The sequence below is a fragment of the Scomber japonicus genome, chromosome 19 (genome assembly GCF_027409825.1).
Source record: "Scomber japonicus isolate fScoJap1 chromosome 19, fScoJap1.pri, whole genome shotgun sequence".
In the NCBI taxonomy this organism is placed as follows: domain Eukaryota; kingdom Metazoa; phylum Chordata; class Actinopteri; order Scombriformes; family Scombridae; genus Scomber; species Scomber japonicus.
Window position 1 is genome coordinate 17,538,805 of NC_070596.1, and position 20,218 is coordinate 17,559,022.

General features: G+C 42.2%; 1 protein-coding gene across 2 annotated transcripts in view; it reads right to left on the reverse strand.

Annotated features, from left to right (window-relative positions):
* Window positions 1–534: 534 nt before the first annotated feature.
* Window positions 535–20,218, reverse strand: part of LOC128380046 (mediator of RNA polymerase II transcription subunit 13-like) — a 76,146-nt gene continuing 56,462 nt past the window's right edge. The window contains exons 5-31 of one of the 2 annotated variants that reach the window (XM_053339721.1): window positions 17,367–17,512; window positions 16,655–16,861; window positions 15,667–15,831; window positions 14,548–14,704; window positions 14,331–14,435; window positions 13,085–13,741; window positions 12,518–12,731; window positions 11,415–11,493; window positions 11,171–11,292; window positions 10,779–10,857; window positions 10,361–10,575; window positions 8,841–9,019; window positions 7,607–8,535; window positions 7,077–7,256; window positions 6,711–6,940; window positions 6,382–6,580; window positions 5,888–6,176; window positions 5,550–5,802; window positions 5,241–5,429; window positions 4,930–5,153; window positions 4,701–4,843; window positions 4,114–4,272; window positions 3,673–3,837; window positions 3,148–3,311; window positions 1,794–1,958; window positions 1,429–1,538; window positions 535–985 (exon numbers count right to left, since the gene is read on the reverse strand). In XM_053339721.1, coding sequence (XP_053195696.1) covers window positions 853–985; window positions 1,429–1,538; window positions 1,794–1,958; window positions 3,148–3,311; window positions 3,673–3,837; window positions 4,114–4,272; window positions 4,701–4,843; window positions 4,930–5,153; window positions 5,241–5,429; window positions 5,550–5,802; window positions 5,888–6,176; window positions 6,382–6,580; window positions 6,711–6,940; window positions 7,077–7,256; window positions 7,607–8,535; window positions 8,841–9,019; window positions 10,361–10,575; window positions 10,779–10,857; window positions 11,171–11,292; window positions 11,415–11,493; window positions 12,518–12,731; window positions 13,085–13,741; window positions 14,331–14,435; window positions 14,548–14,704; window positions 15,667–15,831; window positions 16,655–16,861; window positions 17,367–17,512 — 5,857 coding nt within the window. In that variant the 3' untranslated portion in view covers window positions 535–852. Of the gene's footprint in view, window positions 986–1,428; window positions 1,539–1,793; window positions 1,959–3,147; window positions 3,312–3,672; window positions 3,838–4,113; window positions 4,273–4,700; window positions 4,844–4,929; window positions 5,154–5,240; window positions 5,430–5,549; window positions 5,803–5,887; window positions 6,177–6,381; window positions 6,581–6,710; window positions 6,941–7,076; window positions 7,257–7,606; window positions 8,536–8,840; window positions 9,020–10,360; window positions 10,579–10,778; window positions 10,858–11,170; window positions 11,293–11,414; window positions 11,494–12,517; window positions 12,732–13,084; window positions 13,742–14,330; window positions 14,436–14,547; window positions 14,705–15,666; window positions 15,832–16,654; window positions 16,862–17,366; window positions 17,513–20,218 lie in introns of both variants that reach the window. The other variant, XM_053339720.1, reaches the window with a different exon arrangement.

Sequence of the window (20,218 nt, forward strand, 5' to 3'; positions counted from 1 at the left end):
TTAACAGTCGATTGGGGGAAAAAAGGCCTTGTTTAAGTTTCTCATTTTCTTGTTTTAAATATTAAAAATAAGTCTCAATTCTTTGCAAATGTATGTTTTACATTATAAACAACACGTCTGTCTTAACTGGTCAAATATTTTCCATTGTGTTCATATCCACAACACTTTGGAAGATGAGGGAAAAAAGTGCCATTATCAAATGCTCCCCCCTTTGGAGTAGATGAGGACGTTTGCCCCATTCAAGAGTAAAGGTACAAGTTTCATTAACCAACCACAAGTCCCAAGAAGCTCAACAGTGCAGTTCTATACAAAAATGTAAAAACACCACAAATGTTATAATGCCATGTGATTGTGGTGGCATGCCATTCTGCTGGTTGTATAATATGGAGTTGTATGTGGCCCTGCATGGATGTCCCTTTCTGCTTCTCCACAAATGTCATCCACAGATGCTTCACTTGCCACTAAGATGCCACCCATGTGGTACGTAATACTATTTTGATCAGGAGAAAGTTAATATTGTGATATAAATGGGCATAGTTGGATAGATCCATCTGTTTTCTCCATCAGAAAGCACCATAACTGGCACAGCACCAGTTCTGTACTGGGTTTGCATGGGCTCGTGGTTAACCAAAGTTTTCATTCAGAGCATTTCACTCTTCTTGTTCATTACATTCCAGGCATGGGAGAGTCTGATTTGCCCTGTCCTTTATTTGGCCATTAAATCAATGGTCTATTGATTTAAGGTCTATCCAAAACAAGAGAAGAGCTCTGGTGCTCTCTGGTGCCCAGAAGGAGGAAGCGTAGGCACAGAGGAAATGAAGGTATAACGTCAGTCCTCTAGAGTTCACAAAGCTAAAGCATGTTCAGGATGGCATTGTACATCTGGATCAATACAGCCAAGTGGACGGGCAGGCAGGACTGGCGGTCTTGGGTGGCAGGTGTACACGTCAGCCAGGAGAGGGCGTTGTACTGCTCCAATACAAACCTGTGTTTGAAAAATATACCATTTTAGTCTCAGTTTTTAAGGATATTTGAAATTTGTATGTGCTTTACTTTCAATATTCAGCTGAGTTTCTCATTTTAAATAGCATTTGTTGAAAAGGTTATAACACAATTATATATCATAAAATAAACACTTAAGAAATAAATGTTTTTTCACAATTTCTTTATCCAGACCATGATAACCATGAATAAAGGCTTTATTACTGTTATCGGAAACCACTCTTGTTATCTTTTATCAGTTACATGTGTGATACAATACATGTGTAAATACTCTACTGATTATTTTTACTGATAAAGAAGTAACACTAATGCACACTTGTCCTTAGCACACATGTAACAGTTATAAAGAACAGATATTTAAAATACATAGATCTCTGTCAACTACTTGAATATTACCATTATTTTTAATGTGTGGCGTGAACTTACCTGAGCACATCAGAGGTGGTCTTTGAATCTAAGGGGTGAGGGGTCCTCTTAGTCTTGTCTGACACCAGCTCATCTGACTGGGCTATGGAGATGTGGTGGTGGAGAGACGCCTGAAGTATAGAAGCAAAGGGCACAATATTTATGCATGCTTAGCTGTAGCGAGCAGCTGAATCCCTCTTTAATGTTTAATCACATAATTAAAGAATTTCTGCATGAATTCTCGACCTAATCAGTGTATCAGCATCTCTTTTCATCTCTGTGCTTTTCTCTCCCCCCTCGCTCAAATCAAATAAGGTTTTACTGGCATTCTCTCTCACAGACACACACGCTCGCACACGCACACACAGATGCAGTGCTTTGAGTACCTTGAGGAAAAGTGGACACTGGCTCTCAGCCTGTGGGCAGGAAGCCCAGAACCAGTGAGGAAGTCCGTTCGCTTGTGCGGTGGAGACATAGTAGCCCAGAGCCAACGGCTGCTGCTTTAGCTCCTCTGGTGGATTGTCCCTGGACAGCAAGCGTTCTCCCTGGCTCTATACAAACACACACACACACACGCACAGGAGAGAGGGCCAGCAATTAATTACCACATTCATTGTGATCTTAACAAATCCTGGGCCATGGCCTATATTATTTATTCATCCATCTATATCCTACACTGTATTTCACTGTCAGTTACAAGAATCATTCAGTTGAGGATACAGCTGGGAGGCAGATATTTAAAGGGAAAAAAGAAAAAACTAGCTACAAAAGATATTATTACAATTTTATATTAAACTGAGAGTTCCCTTGGAGATTTAGTTGATAGATTTTCACAACAGACCTGCTTATTTCCCATGTTTAAAAAATGGTGTGCTTCAACCCAGAATTTATTTATGTCAATTCAGATATTTCTAGGTTATAGTATGCAAGACTAGATGAAAATATGTAGCATAGTACAGTTTAGCTTTAAGATTAGTTAAGGATATATACAGTCTCTGTAAGAAGAACATTAACTGTCTTTCACTCCCTCCAGGAAAAACTTGTAATGATGATACACACAAAACACACGGCTAATGTACACATGTGTAAAGGTCACAGCTACACTTTCCCAGTTTTTCTGCACTATATGAAATGTTATTTAATACAGTATAGGCTGTCAAAATGCCTCTTTTACTGTGCCTTCAACACCAATTCCACTGCATCTATTACACCTGGCAAAAATCTATAAACTGACTGTTGTTTGATAATTGTTGCATGATTGTGTTGATGATTGTTGATTTGTTGTATGTCCATCAAGACTGCACCGAAGTGGCCCCCATGCTTCAAAAGGTCAAAATTAAATCTGAACCTGAAATGGTATGAATCTTAGTTCCAGTAAACCACTGCTATAATTAACATAATTGTCCACAATGACAGTAGTTTTTTCTTCAGTTATCTAGTTATTTCAAAGTTGCCAGCTTGTTTAAATAGACAGATCACAAAATCCAAGCTATTCTTTTTATTTTATTAAATAAAAACAACCAGGTAAGATCTCTCTTCCTTCCTCTGCACAGTGAGAGCAGCTTAATTTTCTTCTTTAAAAACAATGACTAAATGGTAATGTTTAAATGCAGTAGCATGTTTTTTTTCATGTAAGGGCATGAGGGCATTCAAATGTTTTCTTTTGTAAGAGGGCGTTATTTACTTGCTAAAGCTGTGAGTCATTGCAGGTGGATTTCTTTCTACTGGTGCCTGACTCACCCTGGTGTGCTGGAAATGTGATCCTATTCCCATCCCGGACGGAGAGCCAGGCGAGGGCACAGGAGAGGTGTTTGGGGAAGGGTGGAGGTTCCCTGTGATCAGCATCATGTCATGGCCAATGTCATTTTCCAGTTCATCAGGAAAGGGCAGATCAAACATGTCATCTGAGGGACAAAATGGAGAGATAAAGTTCTGAATGTCAGCAGTTTGGGGTCATTTATCACTACAACCATTACCATTGCCACAAAGGGGCACATTTTTACTAAAAATGCATGTGGTCAAGATCTGAAAGTTATTTTATGCACATAATGTGGGGAGAGATATTTTAGGACAAAGATGCCACCTGTTGGTGCATAAAAGCCACTGAATATACTATGCACACAACTAAAGAGAGAGTGGCCCTATTATTTATAAATTATTTCAATATATAAACACCATTTTTAAATGAGGGCTTAGTTTTATCTGTCTCAAGACTTAATCTTGTCACTCTACTATAACTGTTGTCCTGCAAAACTTAATTGTTACCATTATTGTCCTCAGTAGGGTAGGAGCTTGGTGCCAGCTGGGTGGTGGCGGAGGTTGGGAAGACTAGGATGTGTGTACAGGAAGCATCCTGAGGTGTGTTCAGCTGCGAGGTCTGCAAGTTCAAAGCAGTACTGCGGCCAAACACTGAACCCATGGTTACTGCATCTGGACAAAAACATTGAAGAATACAGCGAAAGTGAAGTGTCTATCTAAACATTTGTTGAAATTAGCTTTGAAATAGAAATAGTCCATCTATTGTATATGTAATAGCATACTTATGTGATTATGTGTATTTCTGATTACTATTTTAAGTTAATTTACACTTTTTATTATCTGCAAAATCATGTTTTCTACCTCATCTATGTCTAAATGAAACTAAACTAAACTGAACCAAACATCCCTACTGTCGTAACTGACAGATGAAGTGGACAGGCTACTAACCAGGCATGATCACTAAGGAGCCCTGCGGTTCCATGGCTACCAGGCAGGCGCTGAGAATAGTGGGGGAGTCAGCAGCTGAGATCCCACACATTCGACAGGCCTCCCTCAGCTGGCGCCCTATTGAATGGAGAGAGTGCTCCCCAAGGAGTGAGCTCCAGTCTAGAAGAGAGAGAGGGCGGGAGGTGCATGTGTGAGAGGGAGAACAAGATCAAAGCAGAGAGGGGGAGAGACATGAAAAGTGTTTTAGTGGGGTACAAGATGGAACTAAAACAAATTACAGGCATCCCAGCATCCATTTGAGCAGACAGACTTATTAGATAGACTTTTAATGTGCAAAGGACCACAGATAAAAAGTCCTATATACAGATCTTTCCAAATGAATAGGGGGGACTGAGTTTGCGTGTGTTAGTGTGGAGGCTTCACACTTCCTGTAATTTATACCTTCAATATATCACTTGGGGAAATTAAGTGATAAAGATCATAAAGTAATGCTTTATCTATTAGAATGAAAGGGAAAAAAAGATGTGCAATAAATAGCACAGTATATTTCCTATGAACTTAAGTTTTATTCACCAAGAGTTACTCACCCTTAAGTTCACCATGCCCCAGTCTGCCAAGTCGACCAATCACAATTCTCCATGGTAGTGACGTCATCTGGATGATACCAATACACCACTCCCATAGCTTCTGTAGCCCCATCTTCCTGGCTGATACTTTTGGACGCCGCGCTCTGAAGTAAAAAAAATCAATAAATATATATGTAAAGAAAATGAACAAAGAAAAAAAAGAGAGGAGTACATAAACAACTTTCCACACCTGTTAGGTACATCAATGTTGATAATACAGGTCTCCAGGAGCTCTCCTTGTTGGTCAGTACAGGACACCAGGATCCAGCGCTGGTCATGTGATAGACAGTATCCAACATAGAGCACATTGTATTTGGGAGGAATCTCTGCCCATATCTCTCCTTGTTCTGGCTGTTTGGGACGGGTTGGACCAAGGACGAATGGGGGACAGTACAGCTGCACTGGGCTGGGATGCTGGAGGAGGAAAATCAACGGCATGAGCAATTATATTACAATGATTTTCAGCATATGTGAAATCTTAGAATTTTTACCTCTACCTACCTCTGGACTCTTAAGCACAGAATTGACAGTGGACACTGGCCCGAAGCCAGTCAGGGACTTGATATGTGTTTGCTGGGGCATCAGACGTCTGCATTGGGAGTAACAGGAGAAAGCCAGGGAGCGCAGGTGTTGCAGGTAGAAATGGCTCTCCCCACTAGCAGGCTGGAGAAGATACTGGCATGGTACCACCTAAATGGAATGGAATAAAAAATGATATTCACAAGAGGAATGCAATATTTCAGGCAAGTCTACTGTAATGCAATAGAGTTTCATTATGTTTAATCCTGGCCAGAGTAAATCAAAGAATACCTGTAGCATCAGTGCTGGTCTCATCGTCTCAGGCAAAGTCTGCAGCATCTCTGTGTAGCAGCGAAGAAGCCCCAGTAGCCAAATGCTTCCTGCCTCTACATCATCACCCTCCTCTTCCTCTCCCCCTTCATTTCTTGTTCCATTTGAGCTGAGAAAAGCATCCACTATGTAAATAACTATAGCTGGTGGGTTGGTGTGACTCTCCATCGAGTCAGCCACAGTGGGGATGCCGATTCTGGCTTGCTCCGCAGTGCTGAAAGACCAAGAGAAATGTTGTAATTGTATTTTTGTGGAATAAAATTTGGGATGAGGTAACACTTTAGTAATCTGCATCTTACAGCTCAGGGGTTTCTGCTGGTGTGTTGGCTTGCGGTGTGGTACTAGAAGGCCCTTTAGACTCGCTGGTTCCTCCATGGTTTGTCTCCCCCATCTGGCCTGAGACTGCTCCAGTCGGAGTCGAAGCATTTGCTGAACTGACAGTCCCCGCAGCTTGTTCTGCATCAGTGGCCCAACCTTGAGGCTGACCAGCAGAGGCAGGCTGGGTTGAGGATGTGGGGTTTAGGGGAGGCTGAACTTTGGGAGGCAACAGGAGACTGCTGTCCAGAGGAAGGCCTGATAGCTGGGGACCTGCAAGAGAGATCATTATACTTACAAACTATCCATGAAGGATGATACATTCAGCAATAACTGAGATGGTATCAAGAGCTTTTTTCCATCGCCTTACATATTATGTAATAAAAAAATACAGCTGAAGCTTCTAGGTGAGATTTTATATAAGATTAGATCCAATTGGATTGGATAAAACAAGATTAGTCTGTTCCATTATCTTCACCTAGCTGCTGCTTGCAGGCATAAGCGTAAAGTTTAAGTTTGCTGAGGTTGTCGGTGTGTTGCTGTCCAGCCCAGGGTCCAGTCAACCACTGGTCCACGCCCAGCTCCTCCAGCTTTTCTGGCTCCACTTCCTCCCCCACACGCACAATGCCATCCCTGGACACCTTGGCAAGAGGACGGTGCTTCCCGAGGCGGCATGTCTGTAAATGGAGTCATTCTCTCATAAGAAACGCTTATCACATTAAATATTCTCAATCTGTGCACACTTCAGTGCAATGTGATTCAAATATTCATTTAAATTCTAACAAGCTTCTGAATCAAATCTCCTACCTCATAAACAGCACTGAGCTCCTGAAAGAAGGCTTGAGCTGCAGCCAGCAGAGAGGGACTATTAGGACACAGCACCACATATGCCACATCCCGCTGCCCACCATAAGGCTCCAGCAGCAACTTCTCCCAGAAGGGCAATGCCAATGGGGACAACGCTAAGAAGTCACGCTCCCGATCATAGCCGAGTAACACTGTAGGGATGGGCAAGGGTTCCGGTGACTCCTCCGAACCTTAGAAAAACGCAAATTGTAAGATTTTTAGTTGGCTACAGTAAGTAATGATGATTTCTCTGAGCACACCACACAGTTGCTTCAAACATTTTACAGTACTACAGGTGACATAAATACAAGAAATGTCTCAACTGACCGTAAGAGCCCCTTCCAGCCATCTTATGGAACTGCTGCCAAGTGAGTGGACCCTGAACATGCTGGATGTTTTCCCAGGTCCGCCCTGTTCTCTTCTTCTGGATGGCATCCTGTAGGAAAGGCTGCAGCGAAAGCAGCATACGGACCATATCTTGGGACGACAACATGCTCATGTCCACCACTGTGGAAAATAGCAGGGACACACACACACACACATACACACACACACACACACACACACACACACACACACACACACACACACACACAACACAGAAAGGATACATGAGCACATGATAACAACAGTCTGTACTCCAAAGAAACAAATAAACACACATAAAACACATCAATACAAAATTTAGATCACATTAAGGAAAAATAATGTCATGTAAATATAATATTCCCACAAAAATCTTTCTGATCAGTTAAATAGAATTTCATTTAAGAGATTTTGTCCCATACTATCCAAAGGATGCACTGCAGTTTATATCATTTAAATATTTTATTTTGCAGCCAAATTATGCTTCTTACCATTAGTATGAGTCCAGGAGTGAAGAGCTGTACTTCTGACAACAGCTGGATCCACTTTCCCTCCCGTGGGATTATCTACATACTGCAGTCCCTGTTCCAGAGCATTATAACACTCCACACAGGCATCGCTCCCATCTGCCCACTGCTTTTCAGACATCCAGCTTTGGAGCAGTGCCCCCTTGCGGCCATGGCAGGAACAGCTTATAGGGAGATGCAGTGATGCCAGGGAAGAAATAGGCTGGGAGCACTGTTCCTTCAGGAGGATCATGACTGAGGGAGAAGCAGGAGCTGCGTCCTGGGGCCGCTTGGTTCTTGGATCTCCCATAGTTGGGTCCCGCCTGCAAAGAGCCAGCCTCCTCTCAGCTGCCCGGCCTACTTCCGATGACCGACCATAAATATCCAGCTCATCTTCAAGGAAGAGGCCTGTACCATGGGCTAACCGCCTGTTCACAATGGCACTAAAGCCACACATACAGCGGTACTGATCCTCACAGGTGGAATCAGGAATATACACTCCCACATCTGCTCCTTTGACATTCATATTGCAGGCACAGATACAGCAGCTGTCAAAGTTGCGATCCTTGAAAACATTGAGGACGGAGTCTGAGAGCAGGAGGATAGAGTACAGGCTGTGGGCCTCAGGCAGGGAGGGTCCTGGCCGAGCTAAGGGTTCTACTGAGCTAAGAATCAGGCTGGTGGAGGGGGTGGAGACCGGGGAGCTAAGCTCAGTACCATCCTGCTTCACTGAACCTTGCCCAGAGCTTGCAGTGTTAATACCCCTCGGTGTACGTGGAGTGCGTGGAGTTGGCACAGAAAAACGAGGAGTTGCAGGAGACGGGAGGATGCCAACAGTGGTGCTCACAGAGGCAGTGGTGGCACTCATCTGGCCGTACTCTTGGTCTGTGAGGGTGTTGACACTGGGGACGTTTCTGGAAAATATACATATTGGAGGAAACAAAAACAAATCAGATAGACAAAACATTTTTACTCTGACTGGAGAGCATCTCTTTAAGGTCATGCTGCCTTTTTACACACAAACAGAGCACAATCCTTTGAACTGACACTACCATCCTCAGAGCACTGCACTCTTTCTAGTGAGGTTAAAACATAGTTATTCCTAAAACATCACATACTCCAGCACTACATTTTATAAATCTTAATTAAAAACTTTATCAAATTTAATTTATAACATAGATCTCTTGGTCACAAAAGATTGTCATAGCTGACTACTCACGTGTATCCGTCCCTGATGAAAGCCGTGTTCTGAGGATGCATGACCGTGGGGAAATGCTCCATTTTGGGCATGAGAGCCCAGGATTGACGGTAGTAGCATTGCTCAGGAATTTCGAGTGGCGGTAGACTCTGGCTAGGTAGGCAGGCAAGTGGAGCAAACATGGAGGAGCCTATCTGTGGCTGGACAGAGAGGTAAAAAGTTTGTCATTTAGTAACAAAGAGACACATGTTATAGACCTGTTCCAGTGAAAATAATCAGGTGAGAATTATTAACAATTTTTGATATTATAAGATGTGTTTCATATAGGTATCTAATAAATGTGCCTGACAGGATTGGAGGTACAGAAGCATAGAGTAAACCACATATAAATTAATGAAGAATTATTGTAGATAACCAACAGAGGGATTAGAGAGGAGGCAGTTTCACTTAATTTGACCCAGTGGCCACATTATAGGGTCTGTCTCCCGTTGGCTAGTTGTTAAAGTGTTCTAAAGTATTTTAAACTGTATAGTTAAAGATATTGTCAATTATTGAATGAAGCCATTGTCCTTCACCTCCTGAGCTCAGTTTTAGAAATCTTCCAAACAATGCAATCCAATGGGAGGCCTTTTTCGACATTGTTGTGGTGGAGGTAGCTCTACTGGACACAATGGAAATTAATTACCACTACACCACCAGCAGCCTGTGCGGCTGACACAAGGCATGACCCAACAGATTTAATGCAATATTTAACCATTTTCATGAAGATAATAAAACATGCTGGAACAGACAACATCTATAGTTTCTTTTTTTTTGTGATCATGTGCTCACTGTGGTCTTTACTTCTAATTGTTAGCAAATCACACTGAACTCTGTAATGCCTGTTAGCTTGAAAGATTCTGGCTAACGAACTCTGATATGTTTCATTTACGAGGTAGAATTCCCCACACAAATTAGCACTGAATAGATGTTTATTATTTACAGCAGTCGCTATTGAGTCACTTCAGATCCCATCTATTCTAATGTTAAAATGAACCTTTTAATCTTGTTTGCATGTTATACATGTTGAGTTGCACTGACAATACTTGTTGTGTGGAGGAGTTGGGTGTTTGTGTTAATGAGCAGATGCACCAAATAGTGCCACTAAGTGCATTCTACTATAATTAGCATTTCCCAGCATACAGCGCCTGCAGTCAGTACAGATGTCTGACTCACAACACAGAGATAGTTAATTAGTGAGCTACAGGTATTACTGAAACAATTCCAACATGATATGTGAGCCTGACCAGCTGCTGAGTAGCTCGCTGCCAGTTAGTCACCACTTCATTGTATAGACTACTCCTTGATGCCAATTTGATTTCAGTAATTTATGAAAGTCATTAAAGAGTCCATGTTGCTCTATTCACATACTTTAGTGAATATTTTTCACTTCACACTTAAATGCATGACACTAGAATACAATGTGGTATTTGCTGTTCATCAGGTACCAATTCAGAATGTCTAACCACCTTCTTTGACAACAAAGCCATATTTCTCCTCACCTTGAAATCCTCCTGCCTAGGACTGATCATGCCCTCCTCCATGTCCATCCTGTATTCAGTATGCTGGGCGGAAGCTAAAGGGGGAAAGTGGTCAGCTGCTCCACTTGGTACAGGGGGCTCCTGGCTCGGGGTGTCACGATACGTCATGATGGGAGAGAAGGCTGGATGCTGCTCTAGAGAAGGTGGGGTGGGGAACATCCGCTGGAGGTCTGCTACTGCTGAAAGGATACAGAAAGGGTGAAAGAGATGGAGAGAGGAAGAGAGGGAGGAAAGACAAAACATTTTAGTTTACAGAAGTTACACTTTCAACCCCTCCCAAAATTATAAATGCAGCAACAAATATAAACAAAAAAATGTAGATAGCTATAAATGTATTTAATAGAGATCTTAAAACTAAATACTTATCAAAGAGACTCACTTGATGGATAAGGTACTGCAACTCTCCCTTCCTTCCCCAGAGGGCGATCTTCTGTCGACACTGGTAGCTTGGTTGAGTGCTGGTTGGGGTAAACAGTCTACAAATTATTACACATAAGAATAGAGGATGAGTTTAATTCAGTATAATATTTTTAGTGCTTCAGAAGAAAGTGCTTCAAAAAATATTGAAGCATGTCATACTGGATGGGATGATTATGGAATTGACATTAGTGCCTCCTGTGTTTCAAAAAAATCTTTTAGTGGAAGAACTGTGTTTTTCCCATAAGCTAATTATTTTTTACTAGAAATTCAATTATAAAATAGATAGGGGACACAGTACATGTGATATGCTCATTAAAGTAAAAATACAACAAATAAACCATGATGTCTCACCCCTAGTTCCTCCTCATCTTCATCAAATATGTTGTCCAGATCAGAGATGTTGACTACCAGGTCTTTTTCTCTGGTCAGAGAAGGATTGGCTTTGGCAGCTCCGTCATCCTGACTTGATTCATCTAAAACACACAAACAACTTTAGGCCGACTGCTAAAAAAATAATATATAATGAAACTTTGCAGTCTGAAATATGGTTTGCAATCAATATACTGTAGAGTATGCATATGATGTTGAATCCTACCTGATTTTGGAGCAGAGTTGAAAATAGACATAGCGTCTTTGCCATCAGGAAGTGCACCATTACTGGTGATTTCTTCCCCCTGGTGGATAAAAGAGAAGAAAATTCTCAATTCACTTCCAGATACATTTTGCGAAACGAAAAGCCAAAAGCTCCCCTTTTTTAAAGGAAGATTTTAATGAGATTGCCTCATTAAAAATAAAGTTGTCCTTCGAAGAGGGGGGGTGGTGGTGGAAAAAAAAAAAGATTTCTGAATAAGATCTGTCACATGCTGTTAGTATTGGTGCATAAGCTTGGCAGAAAAAAACTCTTCTTGAGGAACTAAGTGTCACTTTTTTTTTATTTCACCATTTAGTATTGGACAGGTAGTGTACAGTGGGTTTCTTATTTACAGTATGGCGCTTTTCCACTATACAGTTCTAGCACTACTCGGCTCGACTTGGTTCCAGGAAAGACCTTTTCCATTACAAAAAAGTACCTATTCAACGTGGGCGGGGTCCTTATAGCACGGCTCTGCGAAACTGCCGTGACTTTGTTTTATACGCGACACAAACACATAAACAATGGAGGACATGGAGGCAGTGGTGTTGCTGTTGTATGTGGCTTTCTGTCACACACAAAGCAACAAAACTGAGCCATATGGCTGTCACACTGTTGCCGGTATTTAAAAATGCCAGATTTGATTCTTGTGTGGGACGGCTCATGACTCTTCCAGCGACAAATCTTCTGACCAATCAGTGGCCGGCAGTGTGTTGATGTCACATTTAATATTGGCTCGGCTCGCCTGGAACCACAGCAGAGCATGTACTAAAAAAGTACCAGGTACCAGGTACTATCCCTAATGGAAACACAAAAGAAACGTGTCGAGTCAAGCTGACTCGAGTCGAGTCGAGTCGTGCTGGAACTGTGTAGTGGAATCGCGCCATTAGGCTTGCTGCAAACAGCTGCCTGTTGTGACTGAAAAAAACTGAGTTCATCACTATGAGCTACGCCCTCACAAAGAAGTAGTTATATGACCCATGGTTGTTATAAAATATTGATTCTAGCCACTAGTTTTTCTTCATCTTTAGTATTACTGCATTGTGTTTTAAGCTGTGTGTGTGTACCTTGGCCTTCTTGCTGGGTTCTCGCCCTTGACTCTTTAATCTCTTGGAAGTGGAGAAAGTGTACTCAATGTCTCCTTCCTTGAAGTCGTAGGGATCATCCCCGGGCTCCCGCAGCACCTCCACAACTGGCTGCTGGAACAAACCCAAAGTTTGGACGTGGTCCCTCACCCTCTCCTCTGAGATTTTAAATCTCTTGTGAGTCTGTGTGTATAGTCTGAAAGAGACAAAGAGACGAATGCAATCAATTAATGTGCAGTGGTGGCAGCGTTTAATCCTTCTTTTGTGTCCTGATATCGCATATCTAATCTCATATCTCCAGGATAACCCACATACTTTCATTGGATGTGTCACACAGTAGCTCGAGCACTACCTGACTAACATAATAAATAACCCCAAACCCCCACATTGCTGATGTTTTATGTCTAGTATGATTCTGGTCTAGGTAGCATTGTGTCAAATATTTCCAGTAATATTTCCAGTACCCTGTAATCTGCCTTCATTCTATGCAATCATCCACACATACACCCACACACAACCAACACTGCTGCCATTGTGTCCCTCTCCTACCTCTTCAGCGGAATTCCCTCAGCGGCTGTGTCTGTCTTCACTTCCTCTAATAAATCAGTGGGGAGTTCTGCAGATCTGCAGTCAGTCTTATCAGACCTGGGAGTCCTGAAACCTCTCCACCAGCCAGCCCCATTCTCCCTCAGCTTCAGCAGAGCTGAATACGCAGCTGTCTCACTGGTGATCATCCCCAGTCCTGAAGCCCCGTCTGGACAGACATGCATATCCACAGGCCCATCCAGGACCTCTGGGTCCTGCACCCGGGGATGAGGGCTGAGTGTAGGAGGAAGTGGCGACATAGGTGAAAGGAGGAGGGATTCTGAAGCTTTCCTGCCATTCGAGAGAGGCTTAGGATATTTGCAGTTTGTCAGAGTAGCCAAAGGCTCCAAGGGTGGCTCCAGCGCCACAAGATCACCAAGCTGGGGCCCTCCTGGTGAGTCCTGTTCCAGAGTGGTCTCCTGCGTGACAGACACACGGTGGTGGAATGGAATCATAGCTGGCCTCCTGGACTGTTTATCGGCCTTCTCTGTCTTGTCGCTGGTCTTGTGTTTGGGCAGGGAGGGAAGGTATAATGACGGGCCAGAGGACTGAGTGGTATTGGCACTAGTCTGGGGGTTGGCAGTGGATGTCGTAGTCATATTCAACTTCTGCTGCTTCAACCTGCAACACAGTCAAGTAGATTAAAATCAGAAAAAAACAATCAAATAAAAACCCTGTAAATAACCTGCTTTATAGTAACATAATATATACCCCAAAGCTTGTTTAATGACACTTGTCTCTCAGAGAAGCAAACTATTAGCTGATTACAATAGAAATGTTGTTTTAATCTCACAACAAAGAGAGTCTTTGAGCTGCCAAAGCTTTCACTCATTTTTTTAATTTTTCCCTTCTTTTTAAATCCCATTCAATGCATCCCAATTCAGCCAGCAAAGCCTTTTCAGACAGCTGTAATGCTTTTGAGATAAAAGGTTTTGATTTTCTACACAGCAGCATCTTTTTCTGATTAACAGCAATAGTCTTTGATTTTACTTAATTTTAGACTACAATACGACATTTGTAAGACATTAAAACTAGGTATATTACTACTATTGACATTTATTTTTTAACAACATGTTGACTTAAGTCTGAAAATGTCCTGGGCAAAGTAAGAATTGAAAATATTTAAATATGTTTTATGTAATAAACATAAAAACAAGGCTAGTAAAATGTTATGGACATCTTAAACAGCTTGAGTGTAGCTCTGTGGTACCTGGAGCAGCTGCAGGGTGCTCTCGCTCCCAGATCGTTGAAGTCCCATGTGGTTACTCCATTTGGCACCTCCGTCTTCGGCGTCACTTCAGTTCGCTGATTTCGTCTGCAGGGAAGAAACAATAACATGAGGGCGCCATCTCGGTTGCATCATTGCACTTCAATAAAATTGATGGCAAACAGGGGAAACAGACCCAGCAATGGTAATAGTGACTTACACATGTTGAGGCTGGTTGAGATAGCATTCCCTCCAGGCCTGATGGACCACATGGCAAGACAGTTTCTTCACAGAATGCTTTGGGCTGATGCTAGTGACCCCCATGCTGCTGTCTGGTGTTGGGACACTGGAGATGGAAGTCACAAAGCCACTGTCCGCTGGGAAAGATGGAGAGGAAACCAACATTTATCGAAGCTTGATAAGCGCAGTTTCAGGAGCGGGAACACACACCAATTACACCCATTCCGGCTTCTATATAAACAGACCTATCATCTTTCCCCTCGTTCACTCTCGCTTTCGAGTCCCCCCCCCCCCCCCCCCCGCCCTCTCTTCTGTTCTTCTCTCCTCTCTCACAGGTTCCTAGGGGTTCGTCGTGGCCCGGGCGCAGCGGCGGACCCTTCATCCGACCTCCCCACACCGCATCAAGAATCACCGTATCAAGAATCACTCCGCATCAAGAATACACAATTCATTCAAATTCTGCCAATAAATCTGTTAAAACGTTTCTCGTTGGTGATGTGTTGTTGCTCATGAATTCTATTTATTTTTGGTGTTAGTGGCCTGTGTAATGGGAATTCTTATTATTCATCTTCTCTGACACAAATGAGTAAATATGTCATATGATTAGGTGTATGTGTGTGTCATAATCTGCTGACCATGACACCACTTATGTTACATGAAATGTTGATTGAGTGAACATCATTGAACACTGAGTGAACATCATGTACAGTATGTTATAATCTACTGACTAACCATTGTCCTGATTGTACACACATTATGACGTGACTACTGTGCTTACATTGTTCTGATGGTAGAACAAGGTCATCCTTTCACAGGATAATGTACTGTATTGTATATAATCTGACTATTTCCTCTGCTCTGGGCTCATTCATGCCATCTCACGGTTGAGACAGCAAGGAGTCTGTCTGCAGACGACTGAATAAACTGATCAGAAAGACAATGAACGACTTTGTGCTTCTTGATACAAAATACTGCCAGAATACCTGTTAAATGGATGTTCAGACTGTGCAACCAATTATCTAGGATGCGCCAACATGTATAACATTTTATTAAATGTCCCGTAGGTGCATGCCATGCAGGAAGGTGTGTGTTTGTTTACCTGAGCAGGGCTGCTCTGGTGACGTTGGCGGTGTGAGGGGCACACTGCAGTGGTTCTGCTCTCTGGTGAGGCCCAGAGCTGCAGGAACAGGTGGAGGCTGCTCCACTGGGAGGTCCCCCTGGGCAATTAGCACAAGAGCAGCTGGATAGGTCATCCTTACTCCACCTGTGAAGATGAAAAAAGGAATATTATACACTGTTATGATACAACCTGAGCCTTAGTTAAAACAGTAGTTATATTTTTTGTATGGGTTAGGGTTAGCATCCAATTTGAGTGGAGAAAATGATATGTGTCCCAGTAGTAAAGATACGGTATGTGTATTGTACTTGCTCCTTATCCATGAATGAAATCATTCTCTTGCGTTGCTCAAATGAAACATATCTAAAATCCTTTTACATTCACTTGTTCACTATCATTTCAAGCAGCTAAGACTAGACACAGTTTCCTCTTTAGACGCCACTTGTATCCATAGGACTTTTGATTATAATCAGGTCAAACCATCGCTTTGGGATCAGACTGATTAGACAAAGCCGTTAAGAGTAACTCCCTGGAGCTTCTACCTCATCTTCCCTATCTTAACTTTCTGTCTTTCTCACTCCCTCCTCTCCTCCCTTCAGTTCATTCCCTCTTCGGTGATAAAAGACTGTGAAGATCATTGCAGCCAAAATGCACTTCACTTACACCCCATCCACTAATACCAAAGCTTAAACTACCTTGGAGTCCACATGGAGGCTGATGGTAATCAATGTGATGTTGCTCCCTCATGGTTTGCTCGAGTAGAGCAACATCACTGTGTGTGGTCTAATGTGTTTTTATTGCTGTTCTCAGGCTGAAAAGATCTCCAGCAAGCTTTTTTATGTGCTGCTATGTGATAATTTCATAAACAGAGCCTCATTTTGAGTAGGGACTCACTGTACAAAGAATATCTAAATACTGGGTGAGATAAAGCAGTAAAATATGACATTATTCACAACACTTTTTTCCATACCTACGATGACCTCCACTGCCACGTGACAGTTGCGATCATAGGACTGGCTCGCTTCTTCTTTTGCGTTCTCTCCACTTCCCTCTTTCTGCTGAAGTACCATGGGGTAGAAGTAACTCCACTCCTCCATCAGCTTCCGTGTTGCTGGGTCACTCATCTTGTAGGCCTGACCTGTTAGAGTGCCGCTCAGTCCGTAAGGGCTCAGGATCACTGCAGACGGATAAAACAGATATCAAGTGTTGCGTGAAAGATGCGAAATATTGTTTTGTTCACCAATGAAAGCGAAAGCACAACACAATTTCATGCAGCATTTTTCTCTATTGCTTGATTGCCTTGACCTTATTCTAATTGGTACTTGCACCGTATATTTTGTGTTTTTATGTCTGTGAAGTACTTAAGTAAACATGCTTTTGTATTCATGTATAAACACGATGTATTGCAAAGCAAAGGTACACACTAAGGAACGGAATAGTACATACAAAGGGATTTACTAAAGGTTTGCATGCGTAAAAACGTGTGCAAACTTGACATCACCAGCAAAAATCTACTATTTTGCACATTTGCAAGATGCAAACCTCAGTGCGCTGCGTTAGTAGATCAGCTTGCACATTTTTTGCGGGTGATGTCAAGTTTGCACACGTTTTTACAAACACAGACCTTTAGTAAATCAGGCCCTTTAGTGTACATGAATTTTTTGTTTTGTTGTGTGTATTACCTTGTACTGGTGTGATGGAGGTCTGTGCAAGGCGGATGTGGTGTTCTGTGATGTGGTACGCAGGCTGGTGCTGGGCAATCTCCACACTTGTGCACACGTTGCTCTCCCCATGGAGGAAGAAGGAGAAGGAGCATGATAGGTGTTCACTGGGGAAAGAAGGCAGCAGAGGTTTAGATCATGAGATCGCAGATAGGGGAAAAACAGCAAAGAAATGTGTTGAGTGTGTGTACAGTGAGCTGATCATACAAACAGGTGTTCAGACCTTCAGTTTGTACACACCATGAAAATTGAATTGATTGCCAGTATGAGTTTGCCTTTGAACTGAAAAACAAACACTTCTTTCTTTGTCTATTTCATTTAAATGTACATCTACCTACACAGCTGTTGACATAATTAAATTGAGATTTAAATTGAATTAAAATTAAATTCAATTATGTTAAACTTGAGATTAAATAAACCCATAAATCACATCCATTGAAAAACAATCGTACAGCATGAATATGCTGTTTTTTTTTAGGCAGCGGCATGACAGATGATGAGTGCTTTTCTCCAAACACAAATTTAGAGAACACGCTCAGACTGTGTCTTTGTGAAAGCCTTGCTGAGCTCTACCAACATTGATCATCTTCATCGTTTCCCACATAGGCTCTTTATTGCAGGTATAAATCCTCATTTGCTTATGACTGATTGTCGTGGCTACATGTTTACATATGCGGCGCTCTCTTTATTACACAGCCTAGACGTAGTTCATCATGCATAGCTCTTTTTTTAATCACAAAGGGGTAATTTTTGGGGCCTTATTGCAATCTATATACCAGTGGGCGGGCTGGACATCATTAATACCAAGACGGCTTCATTGATGTATATTCTTAATCTATAAAGCTCCTTACAACCTTGGTATACATCAGTCTGACAATAAAGTCAGCAGGTACTGTAATCTCCTTGTGATTACCCTGCTGCCTATGCAATATCTCCTTTGCCCTGAGGGAGCTGGACCTCCATTTGAGCCGTAATGGATCATCAAATTCAATAAAATGGCCAGTTCCACAGTCACTCATGAGCAGAACTAAACACAGTCTTGAGGGAGCCTGATACTGTGGCGTGGACCGTGACAGCCTCCAGATGGCGCTGAGTACAACCAAAGCAGAAGACAATTTCTCTGCTTCATAAACATCCCTGATGCTCCTGGAGGAAAAGCATACCATCATAACAGCAGGTGGTTTGAGCACAGTTCTGCACAATCGCAGGAGGAATAGCAGTGCATACATATACATGCGACAAAACGGGCACAGGAGCATGTCGACTTAACACCTCTAGTACAAACACTCACATACACTCCCGCACAGATTAAAAAAAAGCACAATTCCGTCATCTCCGCAATACACATCTCTACATCTCTACAGCCCATGAGTTGAAATACTTTCAATGTCACTGCCCCCCAACCTTGTCCTCAGTGCATCATTACACCATATGAAGAGCTATATATAGCTGCATGGGGAAGCTCAGGGGAAACAGCTGCAAGTAGTAGTACAAATCCAGCTAACTGCCATACACATAAAAACAACAAATATTTACAGTTAGGGAACTTTAGGGTTACCACATGTTCAAATTATCTTCTGGCCATGTTCAAGCAATAAAAGACATAAATGAATGTGATTTCAGGGTGCCTAAGAAGAACCACTTTGTTTTTAAGGTGTTTTTTTTTTGGCTGATCTACTAATTGTTTGATTTTATGCATTTCATTATGTCATACCTCATATCTGCACTAAAGTCATACTGTTACAGTCCTCCGCAGATTAAATAAGGCCAGGAAATTAAGCATCCATTCAATGAAATTTATTTCCCTCTGATGTTCATAATTCTGTTTATATTGTTATTAAATCTTTTTATGAGGTGTGTGCGCACTGATCGGGACTGATGAGTGTACAAAGACAACTTCCTCAAGACACCACATAAAGCGGCAGCTCTAGCCAAAGAGCAGGGAATTACTGTTGGAAATGATCTAATGCTCTTTATCTCACTTTCTCCATCTTATAATCAGACAGGCAGCATCCGAATTAGGGGTTGGATATGTTTGATATTTCAGCTAGAATTAGTGTGCTGATAAGGTGTTGTTCACCTTTATACTGTCAATTACTTCTACCCATATATGTTATGATAAAGCAAAGCTCCTAGTGAAGATGATTAAAAACGTTTAATATTGTAATAAAAAATGTGCAAAAATTATAACTTAAGATCTATTACCTATTATCACTGCAATTATGTGCTATTAAATGTGAGTCAGGAATGAGCAGAACTACAAAAAGAGCATCAAACTGTAGGTTGACGCAGCTGGGAGATTGATGCTCCCTGTCCTTTTACAAAGGGCATTTTCCTGCACAGTAAGCGGGTGTGAGTGTGTGGACACACAGGGCTTCTTGCATCCTCAGGGACATTTGTGCAGTCGGCATATCGTGAGCGCGTGTGCGTGTGTGTGTGTGTGTGTGTGTGCATGTGTGTGTGGGAACAGTGGACAGAGATGTGAGGCAGCTGTGTATGCAGGGCTGTATGAGTACAGGTATTAATAAATGAAGAGGAGTGATGGCTGAGACTCGCCTCAGGGCTGACAGTACTGGAGAGAGATGGAGAGAAGGAAGGGGGAGTGAGAGGGGGGAGTTGAGGGGGTTGAGAAAAATAAGTGAGAGTGAGGAGAAAGAAAGGAGGAAGACCAGAGGAGAAAGAAACACAGGAATGGTCGAAGAGAGAGAGAGTGTGCACTAGAGGTAGAAAAATTAAGCAAACGCATGAATCAGACTGACATGAAAAGGGAAAATAGATGGGTAAGGAGGAAATTTGGAGTACAAGGAAAGAAA